General features: G+C 55.5%; 1 protein-coding gene across 1 annotated transcript in view; it reads right to left on the bottom strand.

The window, feature by feature from the left end:
• Positions 1 to 21,856, bottom strand: part of LOC132832403 (early estrogen-induced gene 1 protein-like) — a 63,658-nt gene that overhangs the window by 15,581 nt on the left and 26,221 nt on the right. Inside the window, exons 4-5 of the mRNA XM_060850365.1 lie at positions 1,885 to 2,001; positions 265 to 311 (exon numbers count right to left, since the gene is read on the bottom strand). Of these exons, the coding sequence (XP_060706348.1) occupies positions 265 to 311; positions 1,885 to 2,001 (164 nt within the window). The remainder of the gene's footprint in view (positions 1 to 264; positions 312 to 1,884; positions 2,002 to 21,856) is intronic.

Raw genomic sequence — 21,856 nt, 5'->3', positions numbered from 1 at the left:
CAGGGTATCTTGTAGCTGGTACACACTGCTGTTACTGAGTGTCGGGGGGTGGAGGGAGGGGATGTTTGATGAGATTCTGCAGGGTATCTTGTAGATGGTATTGTAGATGTTTTTGGATGTACTATTCAGGGCTGGCAGTAGGGGGCACTACCTCTCACAAGAGGGGTAGCTGAGTCTGTGGGGCTGTATGAAAAGTGAGTTGGAGCCAGGGACAAGACAGATGTGGTGGTGGGTGTGCAGGAGAAGCCAAAAGTCAGTACTTACGTCTTAAAGCATGGGTCGCCCAGCAACAACTTCAGACTGATGGAGATCTGGGATTCATGGGAGAGAGAGAGAGAGAGAGAGAAGGAAATAGGGACAAAGAGAAGGAAAGTTATTAAAAACAGAAAGATGGAGACAGAGTCGGTGAGACAGAAAAATGCAGAGAGAAGGTGAGAGAAAAATAGAGAGAAAGAGAGAGAGAAAAACAGATAAAGAGAGACAATGACAGACAGAGAGAGAGAGATAGTGAGAGAATATCAGACAGAGAGAAAGGGTAAATGTGACACAAAGAGAGGGAGAGACAGAGAGAGATATACACACACAAAACAAAAAAACAGACAATGAGAGCGTAACAGAGAGAGAGAGAGCGAGAGAGGCAGAGGGAGAGATAGAGAAAAAGAGAGACAGAGAGAAAAGAGTACAAATAGAGAGATGGAGAAGAGAGGCAGAAAGAGTCGGGAAACAGAAAGTGATGGGGTCAGAGAGAGGAACGGAGCAAAAAAGAGAGAGAAAGAGAAACTTTAAGATAGAGAAAGAGAGGAGAGAATGAATCTCTCACACACAGGGATAGAGGGAGATGTATGAGAGACAAGAGGGAAAAAGTGGGAGAGACAAAGAGGTTATAAAATGGACAGAGAGTCACAGAAGAGACAGAAAGAAAGACAGAGATGATAAAATAGGAGAGAGAAGGAATGCAAGAAATAAATAGGAGATGGTGGGGAGGGAGGGAGGGCAACAGTAACAGAGAAAGGAACAAAGGAGAGAGAAATGGAGGGAAAGAAGAGGAAATTATTCATTGGTAAAGAAACTGTCCAAACAAATACAGTACCAGGAAACAGGTTCGACACAGACAGCAGCTTCACTGTCTCACTGTGAGTAGCGATCGCACTGGCCCTGTCTTTGGGGAGAGTGTACAGGGAGCTTTACCCTGTATTTAACCCCGTGCTGTCCCTACCCCTGGGAGTGTTTGATGGGGGACAGTGTAGAGGGAGCATTACTCTGTATCTAACCCTGTGCTGTCACTGTCCTGGGAGTGTTTGATGGGGGGACAGTGTAGAGGGAGCTTTACTCTGTATTTAACCTCGTGCTGTCCCTGTCCCTGGGAGTGTTTGATGGGGGACAGTGTAGAGGGAGCTTTACTCTGTATTTAACTTCGTGCTGTCCCTGTCCCTGGGAGTGTTTGATGGGGGACAGTGTAGAGGGAGCTTTACTCTGTATCTAGCCCCATGCTGTCCCTTTCCTGAGGGTGTTTGATGGGAGGACAGTGTAGAGGGAGCTTTACTCTGTATCTAACCCTGTGCTATCCTGTCCCTGGGAGTGTATGATGAGGGGATAGTGTAGAGGGAGCTTTACTCTGTATCTAACCCCATGCTGTCCCTGTCCTGGGAGTGTTTGATGGGGGGACAGTGTAGAGGGAGCTTTACTCTGTATCTAACCCCGTGCTATCCTGTCCCTGGGAGTGTTTGATGAGGGGACAGTGTAGAGGGAGCTTTACTCTGTATCTAACCCTATGACTCAGTACGAAGTTTGGATATAACACGAGGGCTTTGAGAGTGGAGGTGGTTGCCCTCCACGCGCAGCCCTGACTGTCAGTCTCCTTCCCTTCCCCTTGCAGGAGGGTACCTTCAGGATGGAGTTATCCTGCCGCGTGTTCTTCGTGTCATATCCCTCCAGGATGTAGCAGCGAGCTGTCACTCCCGAGCCAGCAAATTCTGCCAAATTCAGATCCACAAAGCCCAGCTGGTCAGCAACAGGAGGAACAGGAGGAGCTGGTTAGACAGGAACACATCAACAGCCCATCGTCACCCCCACCCAACACACACACACACACACACACACACACACACACACACACACACTCTCACTCACACACTCTCACACACACACACACACTCACACTCTCTCTCTCTCACACACACACACACACTGTCAGAGAGTCAGTGCTGAGGGAACGGGCACTGTCGTAGGGTCAGTGCTGAGGGAACGGGCACTGTCGTAGGGTCAGTGCTGAGGGAGTGCCGCACTGTCGGAGGGTCAGTGCTGAGGGAGCAGGCATTGTTGGAGGGTCAGTGCTGAGGGAGTGCCGCACTGTCGGAGGGTCAGTGCTGAGGGAGTGCCGCACTGTCGGAGGGTCAGTGCTGAGGGAGTGCCGCACTGTCGGAGGGTCAGTGCTGAGGGAGTGCCGCACTGTCGGAGGGTCAGAGTGATGGTCATGGTTAGGGTTAGTGATGGTTGAGATCAGGTCTTGGATCAAGGTTAAGGTTAGAATCAGAGTCAGATTCAGAGTACGGGATATTTTTAGGGTGAGGGTCAGGGTCAGGGTTAGGTTTAGGGTCAGTATTACAGTCAGGGTTCTGGTTAGGGTGAGGGTCAGGGTCGGGTTTTGATTCGATTAGATTAGATTCTCCACAGTGGGGAAACAGGCCCTTTGGCCCAACAAGTCCACACCGACCCTCCGAAGAGTAACCCACCCAGACCCATTCGCCCCTGATTAATGCACCTAACACTATGGGAGAATTTCCCATGGCCAATTCACCTGACCCGCACATCTTTGGACTGTGGGAGGAAACTGGAGCACCCGGAGGAAACCCACACAGACACGGGATGTGGGGGGGGTGGGGAAGAATGTGCAAACTCCACTCTCCCATCACAGTCCCACTCATCCAACCCCATCACTGTCCCACTCTCCCATCACAGTCCCACTCTACCATCACTGTCCCACTCTACCATCACTGTCCCACTCTCCCATCACAATCCCACTCTCCCATCACTGTCCCACTCTCCCATCACTGTCCCACTCTCCCATCACATTCCCACTCTCCCATCACTGTCCCACTCTCCCATCACTGTCCCACTCTCCCATCACTGTCCCATTCTCCCATCACTGTCCCACTCTCCCATCACTGTCCCACTCTCCCATCACTGTCCAACTTTCCCATCACTGTCCCACTCTCCCATCACTGTCCCATTCTCCCATCACATTCCCACTCTCCCATCACTGTCCCACTCTCCCATCACTGTCCCACTCTCCCATCACAGTCCAACTCTCCCATCACATTCCCACTCTCCCATCACTGTCCCACTCTCCCATCACTGTCCCACTCTCCCATCACTGTCCCACTCTCCCATCACATTCCCACTCTCCCATCACATTCCCACTCTCCCATCACTGTCCCACTCTCCCATCACTGTCCCACTCTCCCATCACATTCCCACTCTCCCATCACTGTCCCACTCTCCCATCACATTCCCACTCTCCCATCACTGTCCCACTCTCCCATCACATTCCCACTCTCCCATCACAGTCCCACTCTCCCATCACTGTCCCACTCTCCCATCACTGTCCCATTCTCCCATCACAGTCCCACTCTCCCATCACTGTCCCACTCTCCCATCACATTCCCACTCTCCCATCACTGTCCCACTCTCCCATCACAGTCCAACTCTCCCATCACATTCCCACTCTCCCATCACTGTCCCACTCTCCCATCACATTCCCACTCTCCCATCACAGTCCCACTCTCCCATCACATTCCCACTCTCCCATCACTGTCCCGCTCTCCCATCACTGTCCCGCTCTCCCATCACATTCCCACTCTCCCATCACAGTCCCACTCTCCCTTCACAGTCCCACTCTCCCATCACTGTCCCACTCTCCCATCACATTCCCACACTCCCATCACTGTCCCACTCTCCCATCACTGTCCCACTCTCCCATCACATTCCCACTCTCCCATCACATTCCCACACTCCCATCACTGTCCCACTCTCCCATCACTGTCCCACTCTCCCATCACATTCCCACTCTCCCATCACTGTCCCACTCTCCCATCACTGTCCCACTCTCCCATCACTGTCCCACACTCCCATCACTGTCCCACTCTCCCATCACATTCCCACTCTCCCATCACTGTCCCACTCTCCCTTCACATTCCCATCATTATCCCACTTTCCCATTCAATCCCGTCACATTCCCACTCTCCTATCACAATCCCACTCTCCCATCACAATCCCACTCTCCCATCACTGTCCCACTCTCCCATCACTGTCCCACTCTCCCATCACAATCCCATTCTCCCATCACTGTCCCACTCTCCCATCACTGTCCCACTCTCCCATCACATTCCCACTCTCCCATCACTGTCCCACTCTCCCATCACTGTCCCACTCTCCCATCACGTTCCCACTCTCCCATCACTGTCCCACACTCCCATCACTGTCCCGCTCTCCCATCACTGTCCCGCTCTCCCATCACTGTCCCGCTCTCCCATCACATTCCCGCTCTCCCATCACTGTCCCACTCTCCCATCACTGTCCCACTCTCCCATCACATTCCCACTCTCCCATCACTATCCCACTCTCCCATCACATTCCCACTCTCCCATCACTGTCCCACTCTCCCATCACTGTCCCACTCTCCCATCACTGTCCCACACTCCCCTCACTGTCCCACTCTCCCATCACTGTCCCACTCTCCCATCACAGTCCCACTCTCCCATCACTGTCCCACACTCCCCTCACTGTCCCACTCTCCCATCACATTCCCACTCTCCCATCACTGTCCCACTCTCCCATCACTGTACCACTCTCCCCTCACTGTCCCACTCTCCCATCACTGTCCCACTCTCCCATCACATTCCCACTTTCCCATCACATTCCCACTCTCCCATCACTGTCCCACTCTCCCATCACTGTCCCACACTCCCATCACTGTCCCACTCTCCCATCACTGTCCCACTCTCCCATCACTGTCCCACACTCCTCTCACTGTCCCACTCTCCCATCACAGTCCCACTCTCCCCTCACTGTCCCACACTCCCCTCACTGTCCCACTCTCCCATCACATTCCCACTCTCCCATCACTGTCCCACTCTCCCATCACTGTACCACTCTCCCCTCACTGTCCCACTCTCCCATCACTGTCCCACTCTCCCATCACATTCCCACTCTCCCATCACAGTCCCGCTCTCCCATCACTGTCCCACTCTCCCATCACATTCCCACTCTCCCATCACATTCCCACTCTCCCATCACTGTCCCACTCTCCCATCACATTCCCACTCTCCCATCACATTCCCACTCTCCCATCACTGTCCCACTCTCCCATCACTGTCCCACTCTCCCATCACATTCCCACACTCCCATCACTGTCCCACTCTCCCATCACTGTCCCACTCTCCCATCACATTCCCACTCTCCCATCACTGTCCCACTCTCCCATCACTGTCCCACACTCCCATCACTGTCCCACTCTCCCATCACATTCCCACTCTCCCATCACAGTCCCACTCTCCCATCACTGTCCCACACTCCCATCACTGTCCCACTCTCCCATCACATTCCCACTCTCCCATCACATTCCCACTCTCCCATCACAGTCCCACTCTCCCATCACTGTCCCACTCTCCCATCACATTCCCACTCTCCCATCACAGTCCCACTCTCCCATCACTGTCCCACTCTCCCATCACATTCCCACTCTCCCATCACTGTCCCACTCTCCCATCACGGTCCCGCTCTCCCATCACGGTCCCGCTCTCCCATCACTGTCCCGCTCTCCCATCACATTCCCACTCTCCCATCACTGTCCCACTCTCCCATCACTGTCCCACTCTCCCATCACATTCCCACTCTCCCATCACTGTCCCACTCTCCCATCACATTCCCACTCTCCCATCACTGTCCCACTCTCCCATCACTGTCCCACTCTCCCATCACATTCCCACTCTCCCATCACTGTCCCACTCTCCCATCACTGTCCCACTCTCCCATCACTGTCCCACACTCCCCTCACTGTCCCACTCTCCCATCACTGTCCCACTCTCCCATCACTGTACCACTCTCCCCTCACTGTCCCACTCTCCCATCACTGTCCCACTCTCCCATCACATTCCCACTCTCCCATCACTGTCCCACTCTCCCATCACATTCCCACTCTCCCATCACTGTCCCACTCTCCCATCACTGTCCCACTCTCCCATCACAGTCCCACTCTCCCATCACTGTCCCACTCTCCCATCACTGTCCCACTCTCCCATCACATTCCCACTCTCCCATCACAGTCCCACTCTCCCATCACTGTCCCACTCTCCCATCACATTCCCACTCTCCCATCACTGTCCCACACTCCCATCACAGTCCCACTCTCCCATCACTGTCCCACTCTCCCATCACATTCCCACTCTCCCATCACTGTCCCACTCTCCCATCACGGTCCCGCTCTCCCATCACGGTCCCGCTCTCCCATCACATTCCCGCTCTCCCATCACATTCCCACTCTCCCATCACTGTCCCACTCTCCCATCACTGTCCCACTCTCCCATCACATTCCCACTCTCCCATCACTGTCCCACTCTCCCATCACATTCCCACTCTCCCATCACTGTCCCACTCTCCCATCACATTCCCACTCTCCCATCACATTCCCACTCTCCCATCACATTCCCACTCTCCCATCACTGTCCCACTCTCCCATCACTGTCCCACACTCCCCTCACTGTCCCACTCTCCCATCACTGTCCCACTCTCCCATCACTGTCCCACTCTCCCATCACTGTACCACTCTCCCATCACTGTCCCACTCTCCCATCACTGTCCCACTCTCCCATCACATTCCCACTCTCTCATCACTGTCCCACTCTCCCATCACATTCCCACTCTCCCATCACTGTCCCACTCTCCCATCACAGTCCCACTCTCCCATCACTGTCCCACTCTCCCATCACTGTCCCACTCTCCCATCACATTCCCACTCTCCCATCACTGTCCCACTCTCCCATCACTGTCCCACTCTCCCATCACATTCCCACTCTCCCATCACTGTCCCACTCTCCCATCACTGTCCCACTCTCCCATCACAGTCCCACTCTCCCATCACTGTCCCACTCTCCCATCACTGTCCCACTCTCCCATCACATTCCCACTCTCCCATCACTGTCCCACTCTCCCATCACATTCCCACTCTCCCATCTCTGTCCCACTCTCCCATCACAGTCCCACTCTCCCATCACATTCCCACTCTCCCATCACTGTCCCACTGTCCCATCACATTCCCACTTTCCCATCACTGTCCCACTCTCCCATCACATTCCCACTCTCCCATCACATTCCCACACTCCCATCACTGTCCCACTCTCCCATCACTGTCCCACTCTCCCATCACATTCCCACACTCCCATCACTGTCCCACTCTCCCATCACTGTCCCACTCTCCCATCACAGTCCCACACTCCCATCACTGTCCCACTCTCCCATCACTGTCCCACTCTCCCATCACATTCCCACACTCCCATCACTGTCCCACTCTCCCATCACTGTCCCACTCTCCCATCACTGTCCCACTCTCCCATCACATTCCCACACTCCCATCACTGTCCCACTCTCCCATCACATTCCCACTCTCCCATCACAGTCCCACTCTCCCATCACTGTCCCACTCTCCCATCACTGTCCCACTCTCCCTTCACAGTCCCATCATTATCCCACTTTCCCATCCAATCCCGTCACATTCCCACTCTCCCATCACATTCCCACTCTCCCATCACTGTCCCACTCTCCCATCACTGTCCCACTCTCCCATGACTGTCCCACTCTCCCATCACATTCCCACTCTCCCATCACTGTCCCACTCTCCCATCACTGTCCCACTCTCCCATCACAGTCCCACTCTCCCATCACATTCCCACTCTCCCATCACAGTCCCACTCTCCCATCACATTCCCACTCTCCCATCACATTCCCACACTCCCATCACTGTCCCACACTCCCATCACATTCCCACTCTCCCATCACATTCCCACACTCCCATCACTGTCCCACTCTCCCATCACTGTCCCACTCTCCCATCACTGTCCCACTCTCCCTTCACAGTCCCATCATTATCCGACTTTCCCATCCAATCCCATCACATTCCCACTCTCCTATCACAATCCCACTCTCCCATCACATTCCCACTCTCCCATCACTGTCCCACTCTCCCATCACATTACCGCTCTCCCATCACAGTCCCGCTCTCCCATCACAGTCCCGCTCTCCCATCACATTCCCACTCTCCCATCACTGTCCCACTCTCCCATCACTGTCCCACTCTCCCATCACTGTCCCACTCTCCCATCACATTCCCACTCTCCCATCACAGTCCCACTCTCCCATCACAGTCCCACTCTCCCATCACTGTCCCACTTTCCCATCACAGTCCCACTCTCCCATCACTGTCCCACTCTCCAATCACTGTCCCACTCTCCCATCACAGTCCCACTCTCCCATCACAGTCCCACTCTCCCATCACATTCCCACTCTCCCATCACTGTCCCACTCTCCCATCACATTCCCACTCTCCCATCACTGTCCCACTCTCCCATCACTGTCCCACTCTCCCATCACATTCCCACTCTCCCATCACTATCCCACTCTCCCATCACATTCCCACTCTCCCATCACATTCCCACTCTCCCATCACTGTCCCACTCTCCCATTACTGTCCCACTCTCCCATCACAGTCCCACTCTCCCATCACATTCGCACTCTCCCATCACTGTCCCACTCTCCCATCACATTCCCACTCTCCCATCACAGTCCCACTCTCCCATCACTGTCCCACTCTCCCATCACATTCCCACTCTCCCATCACTGTCCCACTCTCCCATTACTGTCCCACTCTCCCATCACAGTCCCACTCTCCCATCACATTCGCACTCTCCCATCACTGTCCCACTCTCCCATCACATTCCCACTCTCCCATCACAGTCCCACTCTCCCATCACAGTCCCACTCTCCAATCACTGTCCCACTCTCCCATCACAGTCCCACTCTCCCATCACATTCCCACTCTCCCATCACAATCCCACTCTCCCATCACTGTCCCACTCTCCCATCACATTCACACTCTCCCATCACTGTCCCACTCTCCCATCACTGTCCCACTCTCCCATCACATTCCCACACTCCCATCACTGTCCCACTCTCCCATCACTGTCCCACTCTCCCATCACATTCCCACTCTCCCATCACTGTCCCACTCTCCCATCACTGTCCCACTCTCCCATCACATTCCCACTCTCCCATCACATTCCCACACTCCCATTACTGTCCCACTCTCCCATCACTGTCCCACTCTCCCATCACATTCCCACTCTCCCATCACAGTCCCACTCTCCCATCACTGTCCCACTCTCCCATCACTGTCCCACTCTCCCATCACATTCCCACACTCCCATCACTGTCCCACTCTCCCATCACTGTCCCACTCTCCCATCACTGTCCCACTCTCCCATCACATTCCCACTCTCCCATCACTGTCCCACTCTCCCATCACAGTCCCACTCTCCCATCACATTCCCACTCTCCCATCACAATCCCACTCTCCCATCACTGTCCCACTCTCCCATCACATTCACACTCTCCCATCACTGTCCCACTCTCCCATCACTGTCCCACTCTCCCATCACATTCCCACACTCCCATCACTGTCCCACTCTCCCATCACTGTCCCACTCTCCCATCACATTCCCACTCTCCCATCACTGTCCCACTCTCCCATCACTGTCCCACTCTCCCATCACATTCCCACTCTCCCATCACATTCCCACACTCCCATTACTGTCCCACTCTCCCATCACTGTCCCACTCTCCCATCACATTCCCACTCTCCCATCACAGTCCCACTCTCCCATCACTGTCCCACTCTCCCATCACTGTCCCACTCTCCCATCACATTCCCACACTCCCATCACTGTCCCACTCTCCCATCACTGTCCCACTCTCCCATCACTGTCCCACTCTCCCATCACATTCCCACTCTCCCATCACTGTCCCACTCTCCCATCACTGTCCCACACTCCCATCACTGTCCCACTCTCCCATCACTGTCCCACTCTCCCATCACTGTCCCACACTCCCCTCACTGTCCCACTCTCCCATCACAGTCCCACTCTCCCCTCACTGTCCCACACTCCCCTCACTGTCCCACTCTCCCATCACATTCCCACTCTCCCATCACTGTCCCACTCTCCCATCACTGTACCACTCTCCCCTCACTGTCCCACTCTCCCATCACTGTCCCACTCTCCCATCACATTCCCACTCTCCCATCACTGTCCCACTCTCCCTTCACTGTCCCACTCTCCCATCACATTCCCACTCTCCCATCACTGTCCCGCTCTCCCATCACTGTCCCGCTCTCCCATCACTGTCCCGCTCTCCCATCACAGTCCCGCTCTCACATCACTGTCCCGCTCTCCCATCACATTCCCACTCTCCCATCACTGTCCCACTCTCCCATCACTGTCCCACTCTCCCATCACATACCCACTCTCCCATCACTGTCCCAGTCTCCCATCACTGTCCCACTCTCCCATCACATTCCCACACTCCCATCACTGTCCCACTCTCCCATCACAGTCCCACTCTCCCATCACATTCCCACTCTCCCATCACTGTCCCACTCTCCCATCACTGTCCCACACTCCCATCACAGTCCCACTCTCCCATCACTGTCCCACTCTCCCATCACTGTCCCACTCTCCCATCACTGTCCCACTCTCCCATCACAGTCCCACACTCCCATCACTGTCCCACACTCCCATCACTGTCCCACTCTCCCATCTCTGTCCCACTCTCCCATCACAGTCCCACTCTCCCATCACTGTCCCACTCTCCCATCACTGTCCCACTCTCCCATCACATTCCCACTCTCCCATCACTGTCCCACTCTCCCATCACATTCCCACTCTCCCATCACATTCCCACACTCCCATCACTGTCCCACTCTCCCATCACTGTCCCACTCTCCCATCACATTCCCACACTCCCATCACATTCCCACACTCCCATCACATTCCCACACTCCCATCACTGTCCCACTCTCCCATCACTGTCCCACTCTCCCATCACTGTCCCACTCTCCCATCACATTCCCACACTCCCATCACTGTCCCACTCTCCCATCACATTCCCACTCTCCCATCACATTCCCACACTCCCATCACTGTCCCACGCTCCCATCACTGTCCCACTCTCCCATCACATTCCCACTCTCCCATCACTGTCCCACTCTCCCATCACTGTCCCACTCTCCCATCACATTCCCACACTCCCATCACTGTCCCACTCTCCCATCACATTCCCACTCTCCCATCACAGTCCCACTCTCCCATCACTGTCCCACTCTCCCATCACTGTCCCACTCTCCCTTCACAGTCCCATCATTATCCCACTTTCCCATCCAATCCCGTCACATTCCCACTCTCCCATCACATTCCCACTCTCCCATCACTGTCCCACTCTCCCATCACTGTCCCACTCTCCCATCACATTCCCACTCTCCCATCACTGTCCCACTCTCCCATCACTGTCCCACTCTCCCATCACATTCCCACTCTCCCATCACTGTCCCACTCTCCCATCACATTCCCACACTCCCATCACTGTCCCACTCTCCCATCACTGTCCCACTCTCCCATCACATTCCCACTCTCCCATCACATTCCCACACTCCCATCACTGTCCCACTCTCCCATCACTGTCCCACTCTCCCTTCACAGTCCCATCATTATCCCACTTTCCCATCCAATCCCATCACATTCCCACTCTCCTATCACAATCCCACTCTCCCATCACATTCCCACTCTCCCATCACTGTCCCACTCTCCCATCACTGTCCCACTCTCCCATCACATTACCACTTTCCCATCACAGTCCCGCTCTCCCATCACAGTCCCACTCTCCCATCACAGTCCCACTCTCCCATCACTGTCCCACTCTCCCATCACTGTCCCACTCTCCCATCACAGTCCCACTCTCCCATCACATTCCCACTCTCCCATCACTGTCCCACTCTCCCATCACATTCCCACTCTCCCATCACTGTCCCACTCTCCCATCACTGTCCCACTCTCCCATCACATTCCCACTCTCCCATCACAGTCCCACTCTCCCATCACTGTCCCACTCTCCCATCACTGTCCCACTGTCCCCTCACATTCCCACTCTCCCATCACATTCCCACTCTCCCATCACTGTCCCACTCTCCCATTACTGTCCCACTCTCCCATCACATTCCCACTCTCCCATCACATTCACACTCTCCCATCACTGTCCCACTCTCCCATCACTGTCCCACTCTCCCATCACATTCCCACACTCCCATCACTGTCCCACTCTCCCATCACTGTCCCACTCTCCCATCACATTCCCACTCTCCCATCACTGTCCCACTCTCCCATCACTGTCCCACTCTCCCATCACATTCCCACTCTCCCATCACATTCCCACACTCCCATCACTGTCCCACTCTCCCATCACTGTCCCTCTGTCCCCTCACATTCCCACTCTCCCATCACATTCCCACTCTCCCATCACTGTCCCACTCTCCCATTACTGTCCCACTCTCCCATCACATTCCCACTCTCCCATCACATTCACACTCTCCCATCACTGTCCCACTCTCCCATCACTGTACCACTCTCCCATCACATTCCCACACTCCCATCACTGTCCCACTCTCCCATCACTGTCCCACTCTCCCATCACATTCCCACTCTCCCATCACTGTCCCACTCTCCCATCACTGTCCCACTCTCCCATCACATTCCCACTCTCCCATCACAGTCCCACACTCCCATTACTGTCCCACTCTCCCATCACTGTCCCACTCTCCCATCACATTCCCACTCTCCCATCACATTCCCACTCTCCCATCACTGTCCCACTCTCCCATCACAGTCCCACTCTCCCATCACATTCCCACTCTCCCATCTCTGTCCCACTCTCCCATCACTGTCCCACTCTCCCATCACATTCCCACACTCCCATCACTGTCCCACTCTCCCATCTCTGTCCCACTCTCCCATCACAGTCCCACTCTCCCATCACTGTCCCACTCTCCCATCACTGTCCCACACTCCCATCACTGTCCCACTCTCCCATCACATTCCCACTCTCCCATCACAGTCCCACTCTCCCATCACTGTCCCACACTCCCATCACTGTCCCACTCTCCCATCACATTCCCACTCTCCCATCACATTCCCACTCTCCCATCACAGTCCCACTCTCCCATCACTGTCCCACTCTCCCATCACTTCCCACTCTCCCATCACAGTCCCACTCTCCCATCACTGTCCCACTCTCCCATCACTTTCCCACTCTCCCATCACTGTCCCACTCTCCCATCACGGTCCCGCTCTCCCATCACGGTCCCGCTCTCCCATCACTGTCCCGCTCTCCCATCACATTCCCACTCTCCCATCACTGTCCCACTCTCCCATCACTGTCCCACTCTCCCATCACTGTCCCACTCTCCCATCACATTCCCACTCTCCCATCACTGTCCCACTCTCCCATCACATTCCCACTCTCCCATCACTGTCCCACTCTCCCATCACTGTCCCACTCTCCCATCACATTCCCACTCTCCCATCACTGTCCCACTCTCCCATCACTGTCCCACTCTCCCATCACTGTCCCACACTCCCCTCACTGTCCCACTCTCCCATCACTGTCCCACTCTCCCATCACTGTCCCACTCTCCCATCACTGTACCACTCTCCCCTCACTGTCCCACTCTCCCATCACTGTCCCACTCTCCCATCACATTCCCACTCTCCCATCACTGTCCCACTCTCCCATCACATTCCCACTCTCCCATCACTGTCCCACTCTCCCATCACTGTCCCACTCTCCCATCACAGTCCCACTCTCCCATCACTGTCCCACTCTCCCATCACATTCCCACTCTCCCATCACAGTCCCACTCTCCCATCACTGTCCCACTCTCCCATCACATTCCCACTCTCCCATCACTGTCCCACACTCCCATCACAGTCCCACTCTCCCATCACTGTCCCACTCTCCCATCACATTCCCACTCTCCCATCACTGTCCCACTCTCCCATCACGGTCCCGCTCTCCCATCACGGTCCCGCTCTCCCATCACATTCCCGCTCTCCCATCACATTCCCACTCTCCCATCACTGTCCCACTCTCCCATCACTGTCCCACTCTCCCATCACATTCCCACTCTCCCATCACTGTCCCACTCTCCCATCACATTCCCACTCTCCCATCACTGTCCCACTCTCCCATCACTGTCCCACTCTCCCATCACATTCCCACTCTCCCATCACATTCCCACTCTCCCATCACTGTCCCACTCTCCCATCACTGTCCCACACTCCCCTCACTGTCCCACTCTCCCATCACTGTCCCACTCTCCCATCACTGTACCACTCTCCCATCACTGTCCCACTCTCCCATCACTGTCCCACTCTCCCATCACTGTCCCACTCTCCCATCACATTCCCACTCTCCCATCACTGTCCCACTCTCCCATCACAGTCCCACTCTCCCATCACTGTCCCACTCTCCCATCACTGTCCCACTCTCCCATCACATTCCCACTCTCCCATCACTGTCCCACTCTCCCATCACTGTCCCACTCTCCCATCACATTCCCACTCTCCCATCACTGTCCCACTCTCCCATCACTGTCCCACTCTCCCATCACAGTCCCACTCTCCCATCACTGTCCCACTCTCCCATCACTGTCCCACTCTCCCATCACATTCCCACTCTCCCATCACTGTCCCACTCTCCCATCACATTCCCACTCTCCCATCTCTGTCCCACTCTCCCATCACAGTCCCACTCTCCCATCACATTCCCACTCTCCCATCACTGTCCCACTGTCCCATCACATTCCCACTTTCCCATCACTGTCCCACTCTCCCATCACATTCCCACTCTCCCATCACATTCCCACACTCCCATCACTGTCCCACTCTCCCATCACTGTCCCACTCTCCCATCACATTCCCACACTCCCATCACTGTCCCACTCTCCCATCACTGTCCCACTCTCCCATCACTGTCCCACTCTCCCATCACATTCCCACACTCCCATCACTGTCCCACTCTCCCATCACTGTCCCACTCTCCCATCACATTCCCACACTCCCATCACTGTCCCACTCTCCCATCACTGTCCCACTCTCCCATCACTGTCCCACTCTCCCATCACATTCCCACACTCCCATCACTGTCCCACTCTCCCATCACATTCCCACTCTCCCATCACAGTCCCACTCTCCCATCACTGTCCCACTCTCCCATCACTGTCCCACTCTCCCTTCACAGTCCCATCATTATCCCACTTTCCCATCCAATCCCGTCACATTCCCACTCTCCCATCACATTCCCACTCTCCCATCACTGTCCCACTCTCCCATCACTGTCCCACTCTCCCATGACTGTCCCACTCTCCCATCACATTCCCACTCTCCCATCACTGTCCCACTCTCCCATCACTGTCCCACTCTCCCATCACTGTCCCACTCTCCCATCACATTCCCACACTCCCATCACTGTCCCACACTCCCATCACATTCCCACTCTCCCATCACATTCCCACACTCCCATCACTGTCCCACTCTCCCATCACTGTCCCACTCTCCCATCACTGTCCCACTCTCCCTTCACAGTCCCATCATTATCCGACTTTCCCATCCAATCCCATCACATTCCCACTCTCCTATCACAATCCCACTCTCCCATCACATTCCCACTCTCCCATCACTGTCCCACTCTCCCATCACTGTCCCACTCTCCCATCACATTACCGCTCTCCCATCACAGTCCCGCTCTCCCATCACAGTCCCGCTCTCCCATCACATTCCCACTCTCCCATCACTGTCCCACTCTCCCATCACTGTCCCACTCTCCCATCACAGTCCCACTCTCCCATCACAGTCCCACTCTCCCATCACATTCCCACTCTCCCATCACTGTCCCACTCTCCCATCACATTCCCACTCTCCCATCACTGTCCCACTCTCCCATCACTGTCCCACTCTCCCATCACATTCCCACTCTCCCATCACTATCCCACTCTCCCATCACATTCCCACTCTCCCATCACATTCCCACTCTCCCATCACTGTCCCACTCTCCCATTACTGTCCCACTCTCCCATCACAGTCCCACTCTCCCATCACATTCGCACTCTCCCATCACTGTCCCACTCTCCCATCACATTCCCACTCTCCCATCACAGTCCCACTCTCCCATCACAGTCCCACTCTCCCATCACATTCACACTCTCCCATCACTGTCCCACTCTCCCATCACTGTCCCACTCTCCCATCACATTCCCACACTCCCATCACTGTCCCACTCTCCCATCACTGTCCCACTCTCCCATCACATTCCCACTCTCCCATCACTGTCCCACTCTCCCATCACTGTCCCACTCTCCCATCACATTCCCACTCTCCCATCACATTCCCACACTCCCATTACTGTCCCACTCTCCCATCACTGTCCCACTCTCCCATCACATTCCCACTCTCCCATCACAGTCCCACTCTCCCATCACTGTCCCACTCTCCCATCACTGTCCCACTCTCCCATCACATTCCCACACTCCCATCACTGTCCCACTCTCCCATCACTGTCCCACTCTCCCATCACTGTCCCACTCTCCCATCACATTCCCACTCTCCCATCACTGTCCCACTCTCCCATCACTGTCCCACACTCCCATCACTGTCCCACTCTCCCATCACTGTCCCACTCTCCCATCACTGTCCCACACTCCCCTCACTGTCCCACTCTCCCATCACAGTCCCACTCTCCCCTCACTGTCCCACACTCCCCTCACTGTCCCACTCTCCCATCACATTCCCACTCTCCCATCACTGTCCCACTCTCCCATCACTGTACCACTCTCCCCTCACTGTCCCACTCTCCCATCACTGTCCCACTCTCCCATCACATTCCCACTCTCCCATCACTGTCCCACTCTCCCATCACTGTCCCACTCTCCCATCACATTCCCACTCTCCCATCACTGTCCCGCTCTCCCATCACTGTCCCGCTCTCCCATCACTGTCCCGCTCTCACATCACTGTCCCGCTCTCCCATCACATTCCCACTCTCCCATCACTGTCCCACTCTCCCATCACTGTCCCACTCTCCCATCACATACCCACTCTCCCATCACTGTCCCAGTCTCCCATCACTGTCCCACTCTCCCATCACATTCCCACACTCCCATCACTGTCCCACTCTCCCATCACAGTCCCACTCTCCCATCACATTCCCACTCTCCCATCACTGTCCCACTCTCCCATCACTGTCCCACACTCCCATCACAGTCCCACTCTCCCATCACTGTCCCACTCTCCCATCACTGTCCCACTCTCCCATCACTGTCCCACTCTCCCATCACAGTCCCACACTCCCATCACTGTCCCACACTCCCATCACTGTCCCACTCTCCCATCTCTGTCCCACTCTCCCATCACAGTCCCACTCTCCCATCACTGTCCCACTCTCCCATCACTGTCCCACTCTCCCATCACATTCCCACTCTCCCATCACTGTCCCACTCTCCCATCACATTCCCACTCTCCCATCACTGTCCCACTCTCCCATCACATTCCCACTCTCCCATCACATTCCCACACTCCCATCACTGTCCCACTCTCCCATCACTGTCCCACTCTCCCATCACATTCCCACACTCCCATCACATTCCCACACTCCCATCACTGTCCCACTCTCCCATCACTGTCCCACTCTCCCATCACTGTCCCACTCTCCCATCACATTCCCACACTCCCATCACTGTCCCACTCTCCCATCACTGTCCCACTCTCCCATCACATTCCCACACTCCCATCACTGTCCCACGCTCCCATCACTGTCCCACTCTCCCATCACATTCCCACTCTCCCATCACTGTCCCACTCTCCCATCACTGTCCCACTCTCCCATCACATTCCCACACTCCCATCACTGTCCCACTCTCCCATCACATTCCCACTCTCCCATCACAGTCCCACTCTCCCATCACTGTCCCACTCTCCCATCACTGTCCCACTCTCCCTTCACAGTCCCATCATTATCCCACTTTCCCATCCAATCCCGTCACATTCCCACTCTCCCATCACATTCCCACTCTCCCATCACTGTCCCACTCTCCCATCACTGTCCCACTCTCCCATCACATTCCCACTCTCCCATCACTGTCCCACTCTCCCATCACTGTCCCACTCTCCCATCACATTCCCACTCTCCCATCACTGTCCCACTCTCCCATCACATTCCCACACTCCCATCACTGTCCCACTCTCCCATCACTGTCCCACTCTCCCATCACATTCCCACTCTCCCATCACATTCCCACACTCCCATCACTGTCCCACTCTCCCATCACTGTCCCACTCTCCCTTCACAGTCCCATCATTATCCCACTTTCCCATCCAATCCCATCACATTCCCACTCTCCTATCACAATCCCACTCTCCCATCACATTCCCACTCTCCCATCACTGTCCCACTCTCCCATCACTGTCCCACTCTCCCATCACATTACCACTTTCCCATCACAGTCCCGCTCTCCCATCACAGTCCCGCTCTCCCATCACAGTCCCACTCTCCCATCACTGTCCCACTCTCCCATCACTGTCCCACTCTCCCATCACAGTCCCACTCTCCCATCACATTCCCACTCTCCCATCACTGTCCCACTCTCCCATCACATTCCCACTCTCCCATCACTGTCCCACTCTCCCATCACTGTCCCACTCTCCCATCACATTCCCACTCTCCCATCACAGTCCCACTCTCCCATCACTGTCCCACTCTCCCATCACTGTCCCACTGTCCCCTCACATTCCCACTCTCCCATCACATTCCCACTCTCCCATCACTGTCCCACTCTCCCATTACTGTCCCACTCTCCCATCACATTCCCACTCTCCCATCACATTCACACTCTCCCATCACTGTCCCACTCTCCCATCACTGTCCCACTCTCCCATCACATTCCCACACTCCCATCACTGTCCCACTCTCCCATCACTGTCCCACTCTCCCATCACATTCCCACTCTCCCATCACTGTCCCACTCTCCCATCACTGTCCCACTCTCCCATCACATTCCCACACTCCCATTACTGTCCCACTCTCCCATCACTGTCCCACTCTCCCATCACATTCCCACTCTCCCATCACAGTCCCACTCTCCCATCACATTCCCACTCTCCCATCACTGTCCCACTCTCCCATCACATTCCCACACTCCCATCACTGTCCCACTCTCCCATCACTGTCCCACTCTCCCATCACATTCCCACTCTCCCATCACTGTCCCACTCTCCCATCACTGTCCCACTCTCCCATCACTGTCCCACACTCCCATCACTGTCCCACTCTCCCATCACTGTCCCACTCTCCCATCACTGTCCCACTCTCCCATCACAGTCCCACTCTCCCATCACTGTCCCACTCTCCCATCACTGTCCCACACTCCCCTCACTGTCCCACTCTCCCATCACATTCCCACTCTCCCATCACTGTCCCACTCTCCCATCACTGTACCACTCTCCCCTCACTGTCCCACTCTCCCATCACTGTCCCACTCTCCCATCACATTCCCACTCTCCCATCACTGTCCCACTCTCCCATCACTGTCCCACTCTCCCATCACATTCCCACTCTCCCATCACTGTCCCACTCTCCCATCACAGTCCCACTCTCCCATCACTGTCCCACTCTCCCATCACAGTCCCACTCTCCCATCACTGTCCCACTCTCCCATCACTGTCCCACTCTCCCATCACAGTCCCGCTCTCACATCACTGTCCCACTCTCCCATCACATTCCCACTCTCCCATCACATTCCCACTCTCCCATCACTGTCCCACTCTCCCATCACATTCCCACTCTCCCATCACATTCCCACTCTCCCATCACTGTCCCACTCTCCCATCACTGTCCCACTCTCCCATCACTGTCCCACTCTCCCATCACAGTCCCACTCTCCCATCACTGTCCCACTCTTCCATCACTGTCCCACACTCCCATCACTGTCCCACTCTCCCATCACTGTCCCACTCTCCCATCACAGTCCCACTCTCCCATCACTGTCCCACACTCCCATCACTGTCCCACACTCCCATCACTGTCCCACTCTCCCATCACATTCCCACTCTCCCATCACAGTCCCACTCTCCCATCACTGTCCCACACTCCCATCACTGTCCCACTTTCCCATCACATTCCCACTCTCCCATCACAGTCCCACTCTCCCATCACTGTCCCACTCTCCCATCACATTCCCACTCTCCCATCACTGTCCCACACTCCCATCACAGTCCCACTCTCCCATCACTGTCCCACTCTCCCATCACATTCCCACTCTCCCATCACTGTCCCGCTCTCCCATCACTGTCCCGCTCTCCCATCACTGTCCCGCTCTCCCATCACATTCCCACTCTCCCATCACATTCCCACTCTCCCATCACTGTCCCACTCTCCCATCACTGTCCCACTCTCCCATCACATTCCCACTCTCCCATCACTGTCCCACTCTCCCATCACTGTCCCACTCTCCCATCACATTCCCACTCTCCCATCACTGTCCCACTCTCCCATCACTGTCCCACTCTCCCATCACTGTCCCACTCTCCCATCACATTCCCACTCTCCCATCACTGTCCCACTCTCCCATCACTGTCCCACTCTCCCATCACTGTCCCACACTCCCATCACTGTCCCACACTCCCCTCACTGTCCCACTCTCCCATCACAGTCCCACTCTCCCATCACTGTCCCACACTCCCCTCACTGTCCCACTCTCCCATCACATTCCCACTCTCCCATCACTGTCCCACTCTCCCATCACTGTACCACTCTCCCCTCACTGTCCCACTCTCCCATCACTGTCCCACTCTCCCATCACTGTCCCACACTCCCATCACTGTCCCACTCTCCCATCACATTCCCACTCTCCCATCACATTCCCACTCTCCCATCACTGTCCCATTCTCCCATCACTGTCCCACACTCCCCTCACTGTCCCACTCTCCCATCACAGTCCCACTCTCCCATCACTGTCCCACACTCCCCTCACTGTCCCACTCTCCCATCACATTCCCACTCTCCCATCACTGTCCCACTCTCCCATCACTGTACCACTCTCCCCTCACTGTCCCACTCTCCCATCACTGTCCCACTCTCCCATCACTGTCCCACACTCCCATCACTGTCCCACTCTCCCATCACATTCCCACTCTCCCATCACTGTCCCACTCTCCCATCACTGTCCCACACTCCCCTCACTGTCCCACTCTCCCATCACAGTCCCACTCTCCCATCACTGTCCCACACTCCCCTCACTGTCCCACTCTCCCATCACATTCCCACTCTCCCATCACTGTCCCACTCTCCCATCACTGTACCACTCTCCCCTCACTGTCCCACTCTCCCATCACTGTCCCACTCTCCCATCACTGTCCCACTCTCCCATCACAGTCCCACTCTCCCATCACATTCCCACTCTCCCATCACTGTCCCACTCTCCCATCACTGTCCCACTCTCCCATCACTGTCCCACTCTCCCATCACTGTCCCACTGTCCCATCGCAGTCCCACTGTCCCATCGCAGTCCCACTCTCCCATCACTGTCCCACTCTCCCATCACATTCCCACTCTCCCATCACAGTCCCACTCTCCCATCACAGTCCCACTCTCCCATCACTGTCCCACTCTCCCATCACTGTCCCACTCTCCCATCACAGTCCCACTCTCCCAT

The sequence above is a fragment of the Hemiscyllium ocellatum genome, chromosome 35, assembly GCF_020745735.1.
Source record: "Hemiscyllium ocellatum isolate sHemOce1 chromosome 35, sHemOce1.pat.X.cur, whole genome shotgun sequence".
Taxonomy (NCBI): domain Eukaryota; kingdom Metazoa; phylum Chordata; class Chondrichthyes; order Orectolobiformes; family Hemiscylliidae; genus Hemiscyllium; species Hemiscyllium ocellatum.
This window is presented reverse-complemented; position numbering and strand designations above follow the sequence as displayed.